General features: G+C 43.6%; 2 protein-coding genes across 4 annotated transcripts in view; one reads left to right on the top strand and one right to left on the bottom strand.

Moving 5' to 3' along the window:
* Positions 1-806, bottom strand: part of SCaMC (Short Calcium-binding Mitochondrial Carrier) — a 116,945-nt gene extending 116,139 nt beyond the window's left edge. For all 3 annotated transcript variants that reach the window (XM_075878534.1, XM_075878535.1, XM_037435799.2), the window contains exon 1: positions 296-806. In XM_075878534.1, coding sequence (XP_075734649.1) covers positions 296-505 — 210 coding nt within the window. In that variant the 5' untranslated portion in view covers positions 506-806. The remainder of the gene's footprint in view (positions 1-295) is intronic.
* Positions 807-1,413: 607 nt separating this feature from the next.
* LOC119187713 (cubilin) overlaps positions 1,414-20,805 on the top strand; it is a 174,414-nt gene continuing 155,022 nt past the window's right edge. The window contains exons 1-3 of the mRNA XM_075878533.1: positions 1,414-1,500; positions 5,488-5,520; positions 8,133-8,177. Coding sequence (XP_075734648.1) covers positions 5,496-5,520; positions 8,133-8,177 — 70 coding nt within the window. The 5' untranslated portion in view covers positions 1,414-1,500; positions 5,488-5,495. The remainder of the gene's footprint in view (positions 1,501-5,487; positions 5,521-8,132; positions 8,178-20,805) is intronic.

Below are 20,805 nucleotides of genomic sequence, written 5' to 3'. Positions count from 1 at the left end.
TGTAAAGTGTGTGACAACTTGGATATAACAGTACACACTACATAAGCAAAAACAATGCAAGCACCACATATGTGGGCGAATAGGAAGAAAGCGAGGCATTTGCATCGGTCTCCTCCAAATCGCTGACGCTCTCTGCAGTGCTATCACCTATTCTGCGTCACCACGAAGTAACAGTGTGTATTTCGTAACCAATGCTGTGCAAATCGCGAACCTTGACCGCGGAGCGAGCGCACGCATTCTTCGCGGCCCCCTTACCTTGGGCAAAATAGCGTGCAGTGGGACATTGGACACTGACCTCTACACTCCCAGGTGAATGCGGCAGTCCTAGTTTGCGCAAGCCGGCGGTAAGATCATTTATGTCAATTCGACCATCTTCGTTGACGTCCAACTTTCTGAAGAGTTTCTCCAGTCGCTCTTCAACCTCTGTCGGCAGTTCAGGGTAGTAATGTGGTGGGTGCTGCAGGGGTTGGCCGTTTTTTGGCGCGCCATTCGCTTGCAGTTTCATGTTTGCCGCTAGCACATGGTGCCTTTATCGAGGTTCCAGCCGGTCAACGAATGAATGGAGTCCCACCTTGCAAGCCACGGGGACACGGCTGATTAGCTCGACACTGCAGCATACGCATCAGACGACGGCAATCTTGCTGTTGGTAACGTGATTCTTGAAACGTTCTGCAGGACTGCATTAAAATTTCTTAAATATGTGTGACAAATGCATTTTGCAAAGGCTTGCTCACCACATTGCTACCTTTGGAACACCCGAAACGTCACGTTTCGTAGCCGACGAAATGAGCCGAATGCCTGCTTTGCTTGCCACGATTTCTCGCTTTTGCCACTACGCAAAGGCTGTCGCTTGCGACCAACGCCTCCTTGAAAAAATATGCCTGGAACGTCGCTCTCCTTTCAATTGGGAGCCTCCTGCCAGCACTCAATCTCGGAGGCCGTGCCTCCTGCCTTGTGTTGCGACCGGCCGCCGCGTGAAACCGCTCGCCTCCGTACCACTTAGTCACGTGACATAACTGTACCTTTTTTGACAAGTGACATCACCGCTGCTCGGAGGCAACTGTGAGAGCATTGTTGTGTTCGCTGAGGGCGGTCGTGGAGACGCTCGCCTTCGTACCGAAGGAGGAGGGTAAATTCAGAGGGTAGGGCAGCGCGTTCGTGGTTCACGTTCTAGGCATAATTTTTTTAGAAGGCGTTGTTGCGACGCACCGCCATTATCATTCAACATAAATCCCTGGTTTCGGTTTTATAACGACTTCAAAACGTAGTTTATGCGCACTTTTGAGATTTAAAAAAGCCATGCACGTTTTTGCACAGCGCAATAAAGGTTAAACGTTTTGATTTAGATACAAGAACTGTGGGCTAGCTTTTTTTTGTGTGACTTTTCTTTTCGCGCCATTTTTTTTCTCTAGGTGGTAGGTGTTCTGTGGTTCGACCAGCCGCAGAGAACACCCAACCCCACTTCCAGCGTGTCCTCCTGGCTGTGCTGCTCGTTTAGTTGTAAGTCTGCAAGTGATCATTCGCTCTTATTGAATTGACGGCTTTTACGCAGTCTGAGGTTGTAATAGGCAATGTGCGGCGATTTCACGCTTAATGTCCGCTTACCAAGGTGGTTAGAGTCCCCAAATGAAGAGCCGGTATGCACCGCTGAACACAACGCGCGTGCAAGAAAAATTGCTAGCCGAGTCTTTTTATCCGTGCATCTACGTGCATATTTTCTCCGTTATACAAAAAGTGATACTTTTTTCGCTGAGGCGCGATGATGTAAGCGTGGAAGGTGCGTTTTTTTTAGCAGTTTATAAAGTTTCGGATTTTATTACTAGATCGAGGCGCTGCGCCACAGCCGTTAAACCGGCAGAATTTTCGTTTGGCTTAAATGACATGTTGGTTTTTTTTATCGTGTTACTTTATCGTTAACCAGGCGCTTATAGTCGAAAGAATAAGTCGTTCACTGAAGGCGAAGTATGTGCGTGCTTTTGGTATTCACCATGTCGCGCCCTTGCTTTCAGTGAGTAGCACGTTTTCCACGCTCGGTTACGGCATATTGCCTTACCGATCTTGTTTTGAAGACGCTTTATCGAAGCGAGGTGTGCTTCAGTGTGCACAAACGACCAATGGATTTCGATATCCGTTTCTTTTTCAAATGTCTGCATAACGCAAGATTACGGGGTTATGACGCGCGGTAAGGTGTGGTTGGCTCATGTTGTGCCCTCTGTCAATTTTGATAAAGTGGTTCGCGAGAATATGCATGCTAGCTGTCTTTTAACCCGCCGTGGTAGCTTGGCAGGTTCGTTATCGCGCTTTTTAGCTTGAGGACGCGGGTTCGATTGCCATGCAGCAGAACCACAGCCAAGAAAAAAAAAAAAAAAGCTTTCAGCAGGTGCAAACTTCCTTCGGATTATCCACAGCTGCCGCATTTCGGTTGGGGCAAAATTTTAGAACGCTGTGCACTTAGATTTACGTGCACGTTAGATAACCGGTCAAAATTAATTAGGAGACCTCGAACTGCGGCTTGCCTCATACTTACATAATGGCTTTTACACGTAAAATTCCGGATATTAGTTACCCGATTATGAGTGCGGAGCGCTGGAAAAAACACATCTGTCTGTCACAGCGGCACTTTCGGGCCTACGTCGGCTGATGCAGATAAATGGCTTCAATATTTCGTTTTCAGGAAGGCATGGCTTTAGTCATGTAATGCTCAGGTCTGCTCTATTGGATTATACTTATTTATTTATTTCACAATACTGCAGGCCAATGAGCTGGCCCAAGCAGGAGTGGATACATCAAAACGTAATTGTAGAAAACAACAGACAATACAAAAGAAACAAAAGGTTAAGAAAAAAGGTGACGCTCAAGGTCACCAAGAAACTTATTAGAATGAATGAAATACTTGAGTACTTTCACTGATATTGAATGAAGTTAGTATTGAAACTGTCCTGTGTAACAGTGGCATAAAATTGAGAAAATGAAAACTAAACTCAACTTCCCTTGTAATAGCCACAGTGCTTGGTATGGTAGCCTATATAAGAGCTATCTTTTTTAAATTCAACTGGCTGGCATTGAAACCACAGATAATGGTAAATGGTCATATACTATGGTAAACATGACATAATAGGCAGTGGCATAGCCAGAAATATTTAGAGGGATGTTGTATAGAAGCAGCCATTAAAGAAAAGCCAGCAGTTACTCAATGTGAATCTTGCCACGACTTGAAAACTGCTGTTGCATATGTTGAACAGGGGGATACGAAGAGCATGCACTTACAGTAGCCAATGTCTTGTGCTTTCCTGATACTTCATAAAATTCAAGACATCACTGCAAACTCATTTTTTTTTTTTTTTTTTTTGGCTGAATGTTATGAGTGAAGTGATTTTTGAATTTGGTGCGGCAAGATGGACTACTGACAATGTGTTACAAAAAGATATCCGCAGATATGTCCGATCATGTGACGCCTATCAAAGGACTTTGCGGAAGGGTCATCCTTGTGCCCGGGCGGGGGTCAATTTGTTGGAGTTGGTGATGCAACCGATCGTATTGCCCATATGGGTTGAGAACCAAATGATCTTGTGTGGAGTAATAGTCCTAGCTTTGAGAATTTAGAACTGTAAAAAAAATTCAAAAGAAATTAATTCAAAATGTTGAGGTCGAATCGGGGAATGATGAAATGGAAAATGATAAGTGTGACATATCAGGGGTCTGCCTTACAATCGAAAAACATATGGAAGCAGCACACTCCATAGTGCATGGAACCCATGGGCATTTATTAGCCCCTTATACACAACTGTAAGCCTGCCAGCTAAATCGTACCACAACAAAGAGCATGTGCCCCGCCGCGGTGGTCTAGTGGCTAAGGTACTCTGCTGCTGACCCGCAGGTCGCGGGATCGAATCCCGGCTGCGGCGGCTGCATTTCCGATGGAGGCGGAAATGTTGTAGGCCCGTGTGCTCAGATTTGGGTGCACGTTAAAGAACCCCAGGTGGTCAAAATTTCCGGAGCCCTCAACTACGGCTTCTCTCATAATCATATGGTGGTTTCAGGACGTTAAACCCCACATATCAATCAACAAAGAGCATGTTGAAGTACTCGTATAGTGCACAATATATCACGAATGCGGCATCGCTGACGGAATTCGACTTTCCACTAGAGTTCATTAGGGCAAGCCGTGGAATTGCCCCACGGACCTTCTCACAAGAGGCAGCTGTCGACACGCAGTGCCAAGGGCCAAAGACGAGCTCTGGTCTTCTTCACCCGTTCAATATTATTGTTAAGTGGTGCCACGTCAAGAGCACACACTAAGTATGCACAGTGGCAGCTACGCTAACTTAGTTTAACTGCATTTTCAAGCGCACGAATAAACAGGCTGAAAAAAGAAAAAAAACCTGGCTGTGCCCTTGTTAGTTTCTATTACACAAACTTACCCACCATTAGTGCTGTTTTTAAGTCTGGGCAAGTTGGTATTCCATTCCAGCACCTAGCTTGCAACTAAAGATAAGGGCAAGCTGAAAAAACAAAAAAAAACGTGGCTGTGCCCTTGTTAGTTTCCATCCTGTCCTTCAGTTGTAATGTTGAAATGCCATTAGTGCCCCGTGGTAAAGCTGGCTTGTAGGACAGACAGGTGCCATGTGGCAAAAACAACTTTAAAATACATGCGAACACCCCACACGCATCATAGAACCAAAGGAATGGGCTGTTATTCTAATCTGGCATTAAGAGGACAAAATGGGCTTGGGTCAGACTCTTCATGTGCAGAAAGATAATCCGTGGAATCAATGGAAATGGTACATTTGTGTGTTAAATGTGGGAGCGACGGTCAGTGCTGCCAGTAGCCATAAAGGCGAGGGTGGAACACTCTTTTTTTCTGCCTGTTAATGTCACGCGAAACGTTATTACGAGCTGGCCGATAATCCCTCGTGTACTACTTGAAGGCATGAAGTCTGCCAAAACGAGACTTTCCCTGTGAATGAAGGAAAGTGTACTCGCCGTCATGGCTACTGGTGACAGTGACTGATTCTCCCATGTTTATATACCCCATAAAGTAGATGGGGGGGATAGCCGTCATGGTATCTCAGGAGGTAGAGCATCAGACTTGTTATTCGAAGGTCGTAGGTTCGGTCCCTGTCCATGGCAAGTTATCTTTTCACCCACTTTTCTTTCTTTGCATTTACATTGCAATTACTTCTGATAACATCCCTTATACTTTCCTTGGCATCATTTCCTGATAGTTCTCATTAATTAGTATCTTGTCATGTATCTAGACATGATTGTAGTTTGTGCTGTTGCGAAGATAATTAATTAGATATAACTTTTAGTTCAGTATGCTGCTTGATGATTTTCTTTGTTGCATTTCTATGTGATATTCTGGAGCCTTATTCAGGATGAGGCCAAACACTGAAATTTATGGATAAAGCCTGGATAATTGGTACAGGAGCCTTTTTTTATTTATATATGTAAGCGACCTTTTTACTCTTTATTTCTTGCTTGCAGGTGCAGCCATGTTTCCGAGGATGATACTTTATTGTGAGTATTCTGTGTGTGACAAAGTACATCTCTATCTTTTTGTGACAGGATGCTTTAAAAAAAATTGTGTACTTAAAGGGACGCTTAAGGCAAATATTAAGTTGACATGGATTGTTGAAATAGCATTCCAGGAAGCTCGAAGTACTTGTTTTGTGTCTGACAAATGTTTAGGTTTGAAAGATAATCAGATTTTAGTTGCCTGCAGGTTGTTAGAGCAATTAAAGCTGCCTGCCTCCAAGAAGGGCTTTCTGACATATCATTTGTAATGCCTGCACTACCCGACAGCCAGCGTTGCAGCTTAGTAAAGCGGGGGGGGGGGAGGGGGGGGGGGGCTTAGTGGATCCAGCTTGGTGAAAATGAAACTTGCATCGTTTGCAACGGCTATGTCAAGTTCTATTTTTCATGAATGTGTCTAAAATGGAAAAATTCTATTCTATTTCATCTCGTGATACACTGAAGTGTTATAATCTGTCATGGATAATTTGAGTATCTGGGATTAATTGTGCTGAAATTCTTCTTTGTTATCGGGCTTGTGTTAGAATCTCCCTCTGGTGGCACCAATCGTGTCATAGATTTACCATAATTTATTGATTACTAAAGCACTGATACTGATGTTTTAGACATTCTCAAGCATTGATCTTTCACTCTGATGTAAAATTTTTTTGCTTTTAGTGTCCCTTTAAGTGGCTGCATTATTATTGTTGTAGAGTTCTGCGGTTAAGTGTTTGATGTTGCTACTGAAAAAAAAAATTGTCAGAGTGAAAGTCTCAGTTTGGCAGTTGCTGCTTTGATGACAAGTTAGCATTGTTTAGTACTTTCTCAGTGCTGTTTCAGATGGAAGACAAGTTGGTTTAATCTTTGTTGTAAAAAAGATCTGGAGTTAACAAAAAAAAAATCAGAAAGTCAGGTTACCTGGTTATATTGGGTTATAATGTTGTTATAATAAGGTTATAACCTGATGGAAAGGATGGCAGTAACGGTGCTCAAAAGAGAAGGAGGGGTGGTCTGGTTCTTGGAACAGCCAGCAGAGACCTGTGAACAAGATTGCTCGTCGAGCGCGTGCGCAAATTCTTATTCATTAGGTCGCTGCACTTGACGTTTATGCATTCTGTAGTTGACGCTTGCGCATTCTGGTAAAAAAGAAGCACATGGGCGGCTGTACATAAAAGCCACAGTTGCACCGCAAGGGTGAAGCAATAAATGGGGTAGCAGCAAATTGTAACATTATACGAAGTGAGGCTGGCAGCTAACACTCCTATCTCGCATAACTGTCGGAAACCCTGGTGTACGAGAATATGGACACTTCAAGGAGAACAACACTTTTCGCACAGTTTTTTCGCGATGAGAGCATAGCAAGTAGAAGTGTATGCTAGTCGCCCGCGGATGGCTGCAGAGCAAGCACGCATGCCAGCCATCGCGACCACGTCCTTAGAAGCAAAGCTCATAGTTGTTGTCCGACTGACACCCCCCTCCCCTAGTTTCTTTTTTTTTTATGCTCTTCTAAGACGGGCAAAGCGCTTCCTCTCTGCTTCAACTACAGGCCTCCTTGGGGGGGGGGGGGGGGGGTATCGGATGTTATTGCGCGCACCCTCAGAGTGCCGGAGAGGGGCCGTCCGGATCCTTTGATCTCTGCTTCAACTGAGTTTGTTGCCCTTGCTTACGTGCTTTTACCCGCGAATACAACACATGATGCGCAGGGTATGGTGTCAATTTTTAATTTATATGGGACATGACGGCAACGGCGAATACCCGCCGCGAGTGTTCGTATAAAATCTGTCGCAATAATGAGACTATTGCACAGTTCAGCTTAGCGTTTCAAAAGTTCAGCAATTGTTGCTTCACAAGTTCTTTGAATGCGGCTAGCTACATCTGCTCTAAATGTTCCTACTGCTCTAAACTTGCTTGGAAAGGCCCTTCTGGCTGCTCCAAGCCTGCTTCAAAAAGCACATTTGCCTGCTCCCAAACCCTTGTACCCGGTTCTACCCCTGTGCTTATGAAGCATAGCTGGTGCAAGGCATCTAAAAGGAAGCTAGTGCATTTTAGTATGGAAGAGAATCAGTACAGAAAAGGGGCACTTACATGTGAAAAATTTTGCATGGAGGAGACATCGGGCTGAATAAGTTCACAATATTTCCTGAAGTTGTGGGAGTTATATGATAGCCATTTCCAATGAGCATGATCCGTAATAGTATGATAACCCAGTTGCTCCGGTGTTATGCTACTTAGCCCAAGACTGTGGGTTTCAGCTTGGCCTCTGCTGCCATATTTTCATTGGTGCAAAATGTGACTATGTAAATAACTTTGTGCTTAGATTCAGGTGCATAAAACCTGAGTCGGTCAGCATTAACCTGGAATACTCCACTATATTATACCCAGTTATGTAATTGCAGTTTTCTCACTTAACAAAAATCTGAAGAACTAAATAAAACTGCACCAGATATTTTGCTTGTTCTGCATGCGCAAAAAACACAACAGACAGAACTGCTCTGAAACCGTACGCTAAATGTAAAGTGAATTCTGTAGACTTCTAGTGACTAGTTGCAAACCTAGTTTTTTTTTAACAATAACAAGTAGGTGCAGTTTCAAAACTGGATTGTGTGCTTTTTTTGCAGGCGTTGTGCTACTCATCGTTACTAAAGTCAGCTTTGCTGCACCACGTAAGCGTTTGGTCTTATTTCCACTATTTAATAGGAATTGCTTTTTTTGCAGTTTACAATGTATAGGTAAATTTTAGAGGTTGGACATTTTTGTCTTCAGATTTTTTTCTTTCTCTTTCTCTCAACTAGCAGGCTTTAAAACCTAATGATTGTAAATTTCTGAAGTGTGTGTGTAGAAACTGCTCATAAAAAATACACTTCTGGCCTTGTGTGTGTGACACCTTAGCAGTGTTGCGGAGTTGCCACTCCTGAATTGGAATGATTCCTGAATCATTCCTTACTTTGGCAACCCTGGAATGGGAACAATGCTTGAAAAAAAAAAAAATGGAATGGGAATAGAATTACGTCTTTTTTCAAAAATAGCGCCCGTTTTCGTCCACACGCTGTTTTTTAAACTTGAACCATTAGTGAATCAGAGCATGGAGTTTAACAATAAAGCAGCATTTTTAAAATGGCTCGGCTTAAACAATCACTGTTCATCTATAAAACAACACACCTACTACAACTCTGTCCTTATGTCGACTGTGTTCCTCAGAAGTTTGTCTCTATTGTTCGAGTAACTATGGCCGAGCCCCCTCCTGTTTTTACGCATTGTGATTTCTTTTCCCTTGATGGCTGCCTCAGCCGTCTCCCCACCTTTCACTTTGCACCGTCAGCAACTCGTATGCATATTTGAAACAACGCCTCTCGAAGTTGTGATGCGTATTGACACTGGCGCGATGCTTTCGTTCATTGCAAGCTTTCGTATACCAGCTTGCGCACCCTTTCACCTTATACTCTCCTCCCCGCCCTCTTCGCAGTACTGTCCCTCCTGTCTAGGCACATGGGTCCCCCGAAACTCTGTCGGCGAAGGTCTGCAGGTCAGCGCAGCACACAGTCGTACGCGATGAACTGTATGCGCTCCTTATCAGCACAGGCAGAGAAAGAGAATAAACTTTTGAAAGCATTGGTTCGGGAAAGCGCCCAAACCAGGCAAGCCAACGTAACCACAGCCATGGTGGTGCCTCCCCGAGTCCTGAAGCCACGAGAAAACCCACGGTTGCTTTCTTCCAGGGTGGAGGAAGGCCCGGGTAGAAATCCGCTATCACCGCGCCTGTTGGTGCCTAGAGAAACACTGCCATAATGCACGACCGCACAGGCTCTTGCGTCCAGTGGTCCACACTTGAGCAGCTCATGTTTGGGAAGCGCTACACAGAGATGGGTGGCAAGTGTTTTATTTCAATTTTGATTAGAACCAATCGTAATTCACGATCCTGGTTTTGAAAACTAAATGTCGAAGCACCCATTTAGCTCATAACATTTCTTGGGAAAATTTCCATGAATAAAACCGAAATAACGCCTTTTTTTTGCACTTTGTTTTGTTTGCGATCTTTATTGCAGCATTTAAAAATCCCGTGGACGCTTAAGAACTTGCGACGTAAGCTTTGTGACCAATCGGAAGACAAGGCGTTCAGGAGATCAAGCCCAGTAGATCAGACGTTTCTGAATATTGAGCTGAGAGCTGGTCATCCCTCACTCTTACCGCTCTGGGGTGGGATCATTTCATTATTATCATTATTTTTTATGTATGTTATTTCCACTTCGCTCGGTGCCTACGACTCGGCATGTATCCGTGTTCGCATCGCCAAAGAAGACTTTGCGACGGAACGTATTTTGCCACACCCTTAATAGTGTAACATCACACTCAAATTAGCAATGTAGACCTGACTACATGTTCTATTGAAGTCGAAGGCTACAATGCATTCTCTAGATGAACCTTTAGTTAGCCATAGCCAAGGGTTGGGGTGATGTAAAAGTGGGAAAAATCTGCAAATTTGTAAAAGTTAAACTGAGGCATAAGTTACTGCAGAAATGCATTATGCCAAGAGATACTGAAGGGAGAAGCAAATTATCCCTGCAAGTTCGTCTATATCGATACCCAACACAAAAGTGATGAATTCTTTGTGCACTGCCTGATAGTTACCTCACGAACAGTTTAGTGCCTGACACACCTAAATAACATTTGCGACAAGAAAGACATAGCATAGCTGAGTACAAGTGAACACTGAAAGATCTCCTCCCAAACAAGTTTTCGAGGTGCTCTTGACAAGCGTGAGTGCTGACGAGCAGTGCAGCTCAATGTTCTGTATTCGGTGCAAAGGCACAACGTTCCCGAACGGTGGTGCACTGTTCCTACTAATACTAGCAGGTTTAGAGGGTTTCGTACCCTGTTAACGAAATTTAATGAAATCTTAGTTTTGTCCATATTCACGACCGCTCCATACGCTTGACAAAACAGCTTAGTCTTCTTGAACGGTATACTTTTGTCAGCATAACTATATGCTATGTCATTATTTTGGCAATGCCAAATTTAAGCTTAAATGTTATTAGCACATCACATTCGTTAAAACATGCTCACCGTGCAAATACTAATGTAGCGGCAGAACAGCTCCTATAGGAATGAGTGGAGTGGTTTTACTGCACGAGATACGATATATACCAGGCTACTATCTCTCGACCTTGGTAACGTGTTTTGCGTACTTTTGCAGTTTAGTGCATGTCGTGACACCAGCTTTTTGGGGGCGTTCATTATTAGCTCAGAAAACTATCAAGATGCATTTCTCGCATTGAGGAATTACAGGAATGGAATTGGACTGCCCAGGTATTCCCGGAGTGGGAATGAGCTAAGTTTTTCCATTCCGAGAAATTCAAAGGAATGGAATTGTGGTGTGTCCTAGCTTACAGGAATGGAATTGGAATGGAATACAGATGCCCATTCAACAACACTGCATCTTAGTGTGTAGCACAGAAACATAAGATTCTGAAGACAAATTCGAGAAGCACAAAAGGGGATACGCATAAGCGTATTGTGCTTCTCATACACGTATTCATAGGTGTCTGCTTTAAGGGACACTAAAATCAAATAACAATTTACGTCAGAGTGGAAGCTTTATGTATGACAACATTTAAAACGTCAATATTATCAACAACAGTGCCCTACTTACCGAAAAATTGAAGTAAATGCACAAGAGCACAAGCGCCGCAGTAGGACGTTTGCGAAATGGTCCTGATGACGTCAGACATCACATACAATTAATCACTAGTAATTGATCTAACTGCACTAAATGAAGAACCTTCTGTGCTTTAAGAGACGCAATGAAATGCTGCTTGTTTGTTTCTGTTTGATTCATGGAAAAAAAAAAAAACGCAAGACGTTACTATGGGGAATAGCGTGAGTGGTTCAAAAATTCAATTTTCGCGTGGTTGCACGGGACAGGTGGGGCCATCTAGCAGGGTGCAGTTGAAACAAAAGCGTCTGCAACACGACCTTCTGGATCGGGCGCGCATGGCAGTGTTCCTTCGGTCGTCTCATTCGGACGGAGGAAGCGTAATTGCAAAAGGGGACGTGGCTGCTCCGTTTGCCGCATGGCAGCGCGCGCCTACTATCCCTCCTTTTCTTTGCTGCTGTCTATGCAGGATGGTTTACGGTGCTTGAAGATGTCACTTTATAGTAACCGTAGACTGCTGGTTAGCTGTACACTTCATCTTTTTTCGCCCCCCAACCGCCTCAAATAAAACAAATAAACGATTGATGGTGGCTGGCGCCATAGTCTTTCTTTTTCTTCGTGCCCCAGCTGCTGTCGGGATGATAGTGACCGAAGCGAACATATCTGTGAGCCAGTTTTCAAGAAAATTTTGGTGCCCTCCTGTGCAGCACATGAGTAAAAAGTACACAGGAGAGTGAACTCACCCGACTGATTTATTAAAGTTTTTTTGTTGACTGCTTCCAAAAGAGGGAAACGATCCGAGGGATAACCGAGCTGCATCGTGGCTGTTGGCAGAAATACCTTGAGGTACTGAGGACTTCAATGCTGCAAGTTACTTTCTTTACTCGCAGACATTTTTCGGCAATGAAGGGAAAGCTACGGAAGTGGAGCTTCTGCAAATGTGCTCCTACGCGAAGCAGTCCGATTTGGCACGTGAGCTCTGTGAAAAGTGATAGCTGAGCGCAATCAGCATTAATTTCCATACAGACATAGGCGACGCTAAGCATTTGAAGTACACTTGGAAGGCGTTTTTTTTTTTTCATGCGTGGAAAAATGCAGTGACACAAGAACGCGCACAAAAACGGGCAAACGAACACACGCACACAGACAGATGAGTGCGCTCACATACACACATTTGCACACACTCACAAAAGAGCGTGCACTCACCCACACACACAGGCCAAAGAGTGCACGCACATTCACGCACCTTTTGGGAGCACACACATCCGCATGCACTCGCGCACAAAAGAATGCGTGCACTCAACCACACACCCAAGTGCGCCCACACAGGCAGACGAGCGAGCGCTCTCACATACACATTTGCACACGCTCACGCACCGAAGAACACACATGGCACGCACGCACTAGACCTCACACAAAAGTGCGCGCACACACATGCACATACACACTCACGCACAGAAAAACACACACAATCGCCTCCCCAATTGCTAGTACGAAGCCCTCACTTCTTGGCGGAGACCTACACTTCACCATAAGGAAGGCTGAAGTGCAAACACCATCTTCATTGCATCTACCTCGAATTTTCGCTCCCAGCTAACGCAGCTTTTCCGCTCACACACAGATGCCGACGACATAATTTCTGCGAAACAAGCTTTTTAACGGTGTCGCACTTTAAAACTACAAGATTCACCTAAGCGAAAGAAAGTACTCTGGTAATGGGGTGACCGATGCCTAGCACCCTATAATTCCCAGGGGCGACTAGCATCGCCCATCATTTTCACGCTCATAGTCGCCTACTTGCGGCCTGCGCTTAGATGAGAAAGTCACATTCGCAACACTGTTGCATCGATCGCCGGTCATCATGCAGGGGAAAACGACTGTAGCATTAATAACACTACATTTTAGTTTTCCAGCTATGTGATGCTGTGACGACAGAGCTGGACTGCATAACATAACTATATATACAGGGTCGAGAACGACAAAATGCATTCCTTGCAGAACAAGGCCGTCTAAACTGACACGCACCGATTCAGGCGGCAATGGGAGAAACGATTGCTAAAACAAATAATGAAAAAGGCAGCACATCATGTAGTCAGCCAGCTTAATACATGTGTCATGCAGACAAAATTTGCGAACAAGCTACGCCACACGCAGTCGCCTCAAGCTGCTTGGCTCTGTCTCGATCAGCATGCTACAGAGAACAACACTCACTGTGTCAAGCCCGATTAAGAATACACATTAGCGTTCCTTTATTCCAGCCACCACGTCAAATGTGCCTTTCTCCAAGCATGTCTACGGTGCGGCACCCTCGGCGTTAACTGCAGGGGAATACAAGAAGAGCGCCAGGTCGCGGCGCGCGAACGGAACTTCTACAGTTACATATTTTCAATGGCGAGCACGCCGAATGGAACGGCCGAAGAAACACGGCCGCGCTCGCCCGATCCAGGTGGCCGTGACAGGAGTAAGAGGGCTGGACGGGTAGGGATAAGTTGAAGGCTGAGAGTTGTTGAGAGATGCGAATGTGTCGGTAAGCTGAGGGACATAGAAAGGGGGATACTTGAAAAGCTGGGTTGTGGGAGGCTGTTCACTCACGTCTTTTTTTTTTTTACCTTTTTGCACTGCGCATACTAGAGCGAAGGCCTAACGTGTACACAAGAGGCAGGTTGTCTTGAGTGAGGTTAGCGTTGCTTGGGGCTCTTTGGATATGTCAGGATTCAATTCCGGTAATTTGTTTCAATTACCAGGACAGCAGTTTCAGAAAGATTGACTCGGTGGTGCCTGTTTTTGGAATGCTTGGCTAAGGGGTAGTGATTTCCTGCGATATTGAGGATGTCGTTTCTGGCTTTCATTGAGGTTCTCTGTTTCACTTACGCAGTTGTCGCCACAGCCAGAGCAAGCAATTTTTCAAGACAATATACTCTTTTTCGGCGGCCGTTTTTTGCGAGAAGGAAGCTGGCTATTCTCTTCGTAACCTGCATGCAAATCAAATTCCCAGTTTTCTGAGGCTACGAGCGATGGTTTCGCTGGTGCCTCAGATATTCTACAATTACATTTTTTCAATGGGGCGCTCGCCGAATGAAACAGTTGCAGAAACACGGCCACGCGCGCTAGATCCAGGTCTGCAATCTCGAAGCCAATGGTGGTAAATTGATCAATGGCCGTTGTTGCTGCTGTGGCTCCCGCTGCTTTCTGTCTGCTGCTACTAGCATAGTAAAGCTGGGCAACGTTGTGCGTGGCAACAGTGGTCCGGTCGATCCACTTCTTGAGGCGGATAATTTGAAATGCGCTAACCCGATGCAGAGCACTAAAACGTGATTTTATTTCAAAATAGGCCCTTCCTTGGCACAAAAGTAACACTACAAGGCTTCTGGACCGCCATTTGAACAATCAATGTCGACTTAATAGTTGACTTTAGTGTCCCTTTAATACTGAGTAAATGAAAGCTGCTTTTCTCTTATTATTTCCTAACGGTGGGGAAAATAAGTTTTTGTAGGTTACACCAGATGTTTGTTCAATTTTTCTGAAAAAACTATGGCATATAATATTTTATGTAATTTATAAAGAAAAATGCAGAATGAATGCACATTTGGAGCATCAAAATTTATGAATCAGATTTAATGAAAAGGATATTAATTACTGAATTCATGTTGTCAACTAAGATTGAAAAGAGTTTCTTAACGCACTTCTATCTAACACTGTGAAATTCTGAGCAAGAGCCCCCTTCAGTGGAAGATAAGAGAACAAGAGTTGGGAACGGAGGCTTCTTTGGTCGCACCCCAGAATTTATTATGATGGCAAAAGAGCTTATAATTATTACTCACTTCTGTGGTTCTAATGAGGTGCTTTATTCAATGTGCATGCATTTATTGTTTTTGCTGAATAGAAGTGATTCTTTGTGTGAAATTACATGCATTATATAATAAAGAAAAAGAAGTGCTCCTTCATCTTGGTTGGACAACTCTGAATGCAAGCTTAAAGCACCACACTGTTAAAAGTACCAAGAAATGATGCACATATTTAAAGGCTCTTACAATATACAATATACAATATGGAACCTGAACTTGGCAACGTTTAACGCTAGAACCTTATCTAGTGAGGGAAGTCTAGCTGTACTATTCGAAGAGCTAGAGGGTGTTAAATGGGATATAATAGGGCTCAGTGAGGTTAGGAGGACAAAGGAGGCCTATACGGTGCTACAGAATGGGCACGTTCTTTGCTATCGGGGCTTGGCAGACAGAAGAGAACTGGGAGTGGGGTTCCTAATTCACAAAAACATAGCTGGCAACATAGAGGAATACTATAGCATTAATGAAAGGGTGGTAGGTATCGTAATTAAACTGAATAAAAGATACAAAATGAAGGTAGTACAGGCTTATGCGCCTACATCCAGCCTTGATGACGCTTCAGTTGAAAGCTTTTATGAAGACGTGGAATCGGCAATGAGTAAGGTAGAAACACAGTATACTATAGTGATGGGCGACTTTAATGCAAAGGTAGGGAAGAAGCAGGCTGGAGACCAGGCAGTAGGAGATTATGGCATCGGTACTAGAAACGCCAGAGGAGAGCTACTAGTAGAATTCGCAGAACGCAATAATTTATGGATTTTGAATACCTTCTACCGAAAACGAGAAAACCGCAAGTGGACATGGAAGAGCCCTAATGGTGAAAATAAGAACGAAATAGACTTTATAATGAGTGTACACCCAGGAATTGTGCAGGATGTGGAAGTGGTTGGCAAGGTACGATGCAGTGACCATAGAATGGTACGGTCTCGAATTCGCCTAGACTTGAAGAAGGAACGACAGAAACTGATAGACAAGAAACCAATCAATGAGCTAGCACTGAGAGGGAAAGTACAGGAATTCAGAGTGTCGCTGCAGAACAGGTACTCAGCTCTTAGTGAGGAAACCAACCTTAGCGTAGATGCAATGAATAATAATCTGACGAGTATTATTACGGAGTGTGCAGTGGAAGTTGGAGGCAAGGTAGTTAGACAGGACACTGGCAAGCTTTCCCAGGAAACGAAGAACCTAATTAAGAAGCGTCAAATCATGAAAGTGTCAAGTACAACAGACAAAATAGAACTGGCAGAGCTTTCAAAGTTGATTAATAGACGTAAGGTATGCGATGTAAGAAGGTATAACATGGAGAGAATTGAACACGCTCTGAAAAACGGAGGAAGCCTCAAAGCAGTGAAGAGGAAACTTGGGATAGGCAAAAGTCGGATGTATGCACTAAGGGACAAAGAAGGCAAAATAAAGAAAAGCTTTGGAGAGCATGCAAAGAGGCAAAGCTGCTGGTGAGGATCAGGTAACATCAGATCTGCTGAAAGATGGAGGACAGATTGTGTTAGAAAAACTAGCCACCCTGTTTACGAGGTGTCTCCTGACGGGAAGAGTACCAGAGTCTTGGAAGAACGCTGACATCATCTTAATACATAAGAAAGGAGATGATAAGGACTTGAAGAATTATAGACCGATCAGCTTGCTCTCTGTAGTATACAAGCTATTTACAAAGGTAATTGCTAACAGAGTAAAGAAAACATTCGAATTCAATCAACCAAAGGAACAAGCAGGATTTCGAACAGGCTACTCAACAATTGACCACATTCATACTATCAATCAGGTAATAGAGAAATGCTCAGAGTATAACCAACCACTATATATAGCCTTCATAGATTACGAGAAGGTGTTTGATTCAGTAGAAATATCAGCCGTCATGCAAACACTGCGGAATCAGGGCGTAGATGAAGTATATACAAACATTCTGGAAGAAATCTACAGGGGATCAACTGCTACCATAGTGCTTCATAAAGAAAGCAACAGAATACCAATCAAGAAGGGTGTAAGGCAGGGGGACACGATCTCCCCAATGCTATTTACCGCGTGCTTACAGGAGGTTTTCAGAAGCCTAGAATGGGAGCAGTTAGGGATAAGAGTTAATGGAGAATGCCTTAGTAACCTGCGCTTCGCCGATGACATTGCATTGCTGAGTAACTCGGGGGACGAATTGCAACTCATGATTACAGAGTTGAACAGGGAGAGCAGAAAGGTGGGTCTTAAAATTAATCTGCAGAAAACGAAAGTAATGTACAACAACCTCGGAAAGGAGCAGCGCTTCGAGATAAGTAATAGTGCACTTGAAGTTGTAAAAGACTATGTCTACTTAGGGCAGGTAATAAGAGCAGAGACGAACCACGAGATTGAAGTAACTAGAAGAATAAGAATGGGGTGGAGCACATTCGGCAAGCACTTTCAAATTATGACAGGTAGATTGCCACTATCCCTCAAGAGGAAGGTATATAACAGCTGTATCTTGCCGTTACTTAGCTACGGAGCAGAAACCTGGAGACTTACAAAGAGGGTTCAGCTTAAATTGAGGACGACGCAGCGAGCAATGGAAAGAAAAATGGTAGGTGTAACCTTAAAAGACAAGAATAGAGCAGAATGAATTAGGGGACAAACGGGGGTTAAGGATATCATAGTTGAAATAAAGAAGAGGAAATGGATATGGGCTGGGCATGTAGCGCGTACACAGGATAACCGCTGGTCATTAAGGGTAACTAACTGGATTCCCAGAGAAGGGAAGCGGGTTAGGGGGAGACAGAAGGTTAGGTGGGCAGATGAGATTAAGAAGTTAGCGGGTATAAATTGGCAGCAGCAAGCACAGGACCAAGTTAACTGGCGGATTATGGGAGAGGCCTTTGTCCTGCAGTGGACGTAGTCAGGCTGATGATGATGATAATATACATATAGACAGGCGCTTTCATGGCTTAGTACCTTTACCCAGCAGTGAAACCACCTTTACAGGGGGGTTACATGCAGACTTATACCATTTATTCGTTCATTTCAAATACTTTGAAATTTTCAGCAATTTGAATCGAAATGCATTTAAATATTCGAAGCATTGAAATATTTGGAAAGGCTGTCGTATATACACGGCATCCCAACTATCATGCAGCATGACCTAAAAAATTACCGTATTTACTCGCGTAATGATCGCACTCTCATAATACCCTAATTTCAGTCATCCAAATTTGGATATTTTTTTCCCCCCGCGTAATAAACGCAACCCCTACATTCATCCGCTGCAGTCTCGCTAACCGACACATGGTGTCTCCTCACCCATTGGATCTCTTCCGTTTTTTATTACTTTTCCAACCCCCATAACCACTTCGGCTGGCTCCCTCCTTCCCTCTCACCCAGTGCTGTGTGCCGTGCCCTATTGCTTTTTTTTCTATCTGTAATAAACGCATCCCCTACATTCATTCGCTTCAGTCCCGCTAGCTGACACCTGGGGCTTCCGGTTGGCTCTCTTCTGTTTTTTATTACTTCGCCGAACCCCCTCAACCACCTCGCTCGCTCCCTCTCTCCCCTCACCTGTTGCAGCATGCCTATTGTATTTCTGTCTGCGGCACCTCGCCCTCCCCCATTTTATCTGTGCCCCACTGCAGGGTTCAAGTTCAAGAGGGTCGTGAGTGTAGACATTGCAGCTATTGATAAGCACACTGAGAGCCAAGTCACCAAATTGTCTGCGCCAACCGACTGAGTTCCTTCCTGTGAACCCCCCTTCCCCCTTTCTTTTTTTAGCCTAGCTTTTTTTTTTTTCCACGAACTGTCCCTTTATTCTCCGTTCCCTGTTGAGTGCATGTTTTGGGCATCCCTCGAGATTACAATCAGATACCACTGTTGCAGTTAAATGGTTGCGAGAAAAGATAGTCGCAAAGCATTTTTATGGCTTTGCAGAAGATAGTGCCATCAACCACCAAAGATGAGTAAAGTGCAACAAAGAAGCTGTTTTAAACAGTGTACGCGTATGTAAATTTCCAAGGGCTAAGTGACCAAATTTTTTTTTTGCATTACCGCATTTTTTTCTTCTCCCGGAAAAGGTATCATAAAGTTTACCCCGCGTTAGAAACGCTCCCCTCAACTTTGCTCTGATTTTTCTAGGAAAAAAGTGCGTTCATTACTTGAGTAAATACGGTAAGTATGGCGTTATGCAAAGCATATTTAGTGCATATTGTTTCCAGTATACTGAAGTAGCTGCTACTAATTTTTTCCCAATGACTAATAACTAATTAGTCATAATTATATTTAACTCAGGCAGTACTTTCCCAATTATCAAAATGTCAATGAGAAATATGTCCCCATATTGAAATGACGTCTGTGCTGCTTCCAACAACGTATTAATTGCATGCTCATTTTTCTCTGTAGATAAAGAAAACCCACGAAATATGAAAATACAAGACTGCACTCACACCCACAAAAGGACGGAGTGCCGTCAAATAAGCTTACTGGAAGCAACCACTTTGCCTCTTTTTCATTGCCAGAGACAGTACCTTGCACATTGGCAAAAGTACAGGTCGGGTGCCAACTAGTGTCACAGTTTTGCAGGGATTCCTTTCACTTGCTTGTACGTCGCTATCATCATTCATGTTTCAAGGATAACTGTTCTCATTGATAACGCAGCCTGATCACTGTTCTGATTACGATTGGCAGCCTGACTGTGTCAGAGACGTTTCTTCGGACAGGAAGTGGCACATAGCGGGATCCGTATTTTTTCTTTCTACATTTCCTTTATTGCTACTGGCTATCTCAAAGTGAGCTTGTTTGAGGGCACTTCTTTCTGATGCGCGCAGAGGTCTAGTCATGTACTATTTTTCGTATTTTGCAAGCTTTGTTTATTTACAGGGGAAAATGAGCATGCAATAGTACATTGTTGAAAGTAGCACAGACAGATGTCGTTTCAACATGTGCACATCTGCCTTATTGTCACTTTGATAATTAGGCAAGTACTTTTTGAGTTACAAATATGATTATGACTAAATAAATAATTGTCATTAACAAAAAAATTAGTAGTGGCTTCTAGAGTACAATGGGAAGAATATGCACTAGCTTTGCTTCGTGTAACGCCATTCCTCTTTTTATAAATCGCACTACATGATAATTGGGATGCCCTGTATATGTGTATATGGGGTATGTGTGGACATAAATACTTTATTAAGTGGACGGCAGGATAGCTGCCACAGTAGCTCAATTGATAAAGTATTGGATGCATTATTCATAGTTTGCAGGTTTGGTTTCTGGCCATTGCAAGTTACTTTTTCGTCCACTTTTTCTTCTTTGCATTTACACTACATTTACTGCTAACAACATCCTCGACACTTTTCTTGGCATTATTATCTCTTAGTTCTCATTAATATTTTGTTCAGGCCTATGTGTTTCTTCTTCTATAAAACAAATATGAAGCGTGTTCTTGTGGCATTAAATTATTTGCCACTTTCTTAGCCAAAGACGGCTGAGTGAATGGTTCTTTCATATCTATCATAAATGGATCTGGCAGTCGCCATGATACACTCATGCTGTTGGCAGCAATGTAGCGATTTCTTCGCACTATTAAAATATGTATGTGTCATTGCTGTGACCCACGCCAAATGAGTCCAACCTGGAACAGAAATATGCTGGCTTTATAAATATTCAGGGGCCCTTTGATGACAATAATGTCTGCAAACCTTCGCTTTAGTGTCAGCCTATAAAAAGCTTAAAGCAAAAGACGATGCTTTATTGCAGGTATTTTTTCTCCTCTCAATAAATTTTATAAATCTATCACTAAAATTGGCAGCAGAAGGAAGCTCAGAGCAT

The sequence above is a fragment of the Rhipicephalus microplus genome, chromosome X, assembly GCF_043290135.1.
Source record: "Rhipicephalus microplus isolate Deutch F79 chromosome X, USDA_Rmic, whole genome shotgun sequence".
NCBI lineage: Eukaryota > Metazoa > Arthropoda > Arachnida > Ixodida > Ixodidae > Rhipicephalus > Rhipicephalus microplus.
This window is presented reverse-complemented; position numbering and strand designations above follow the sequence as displayed.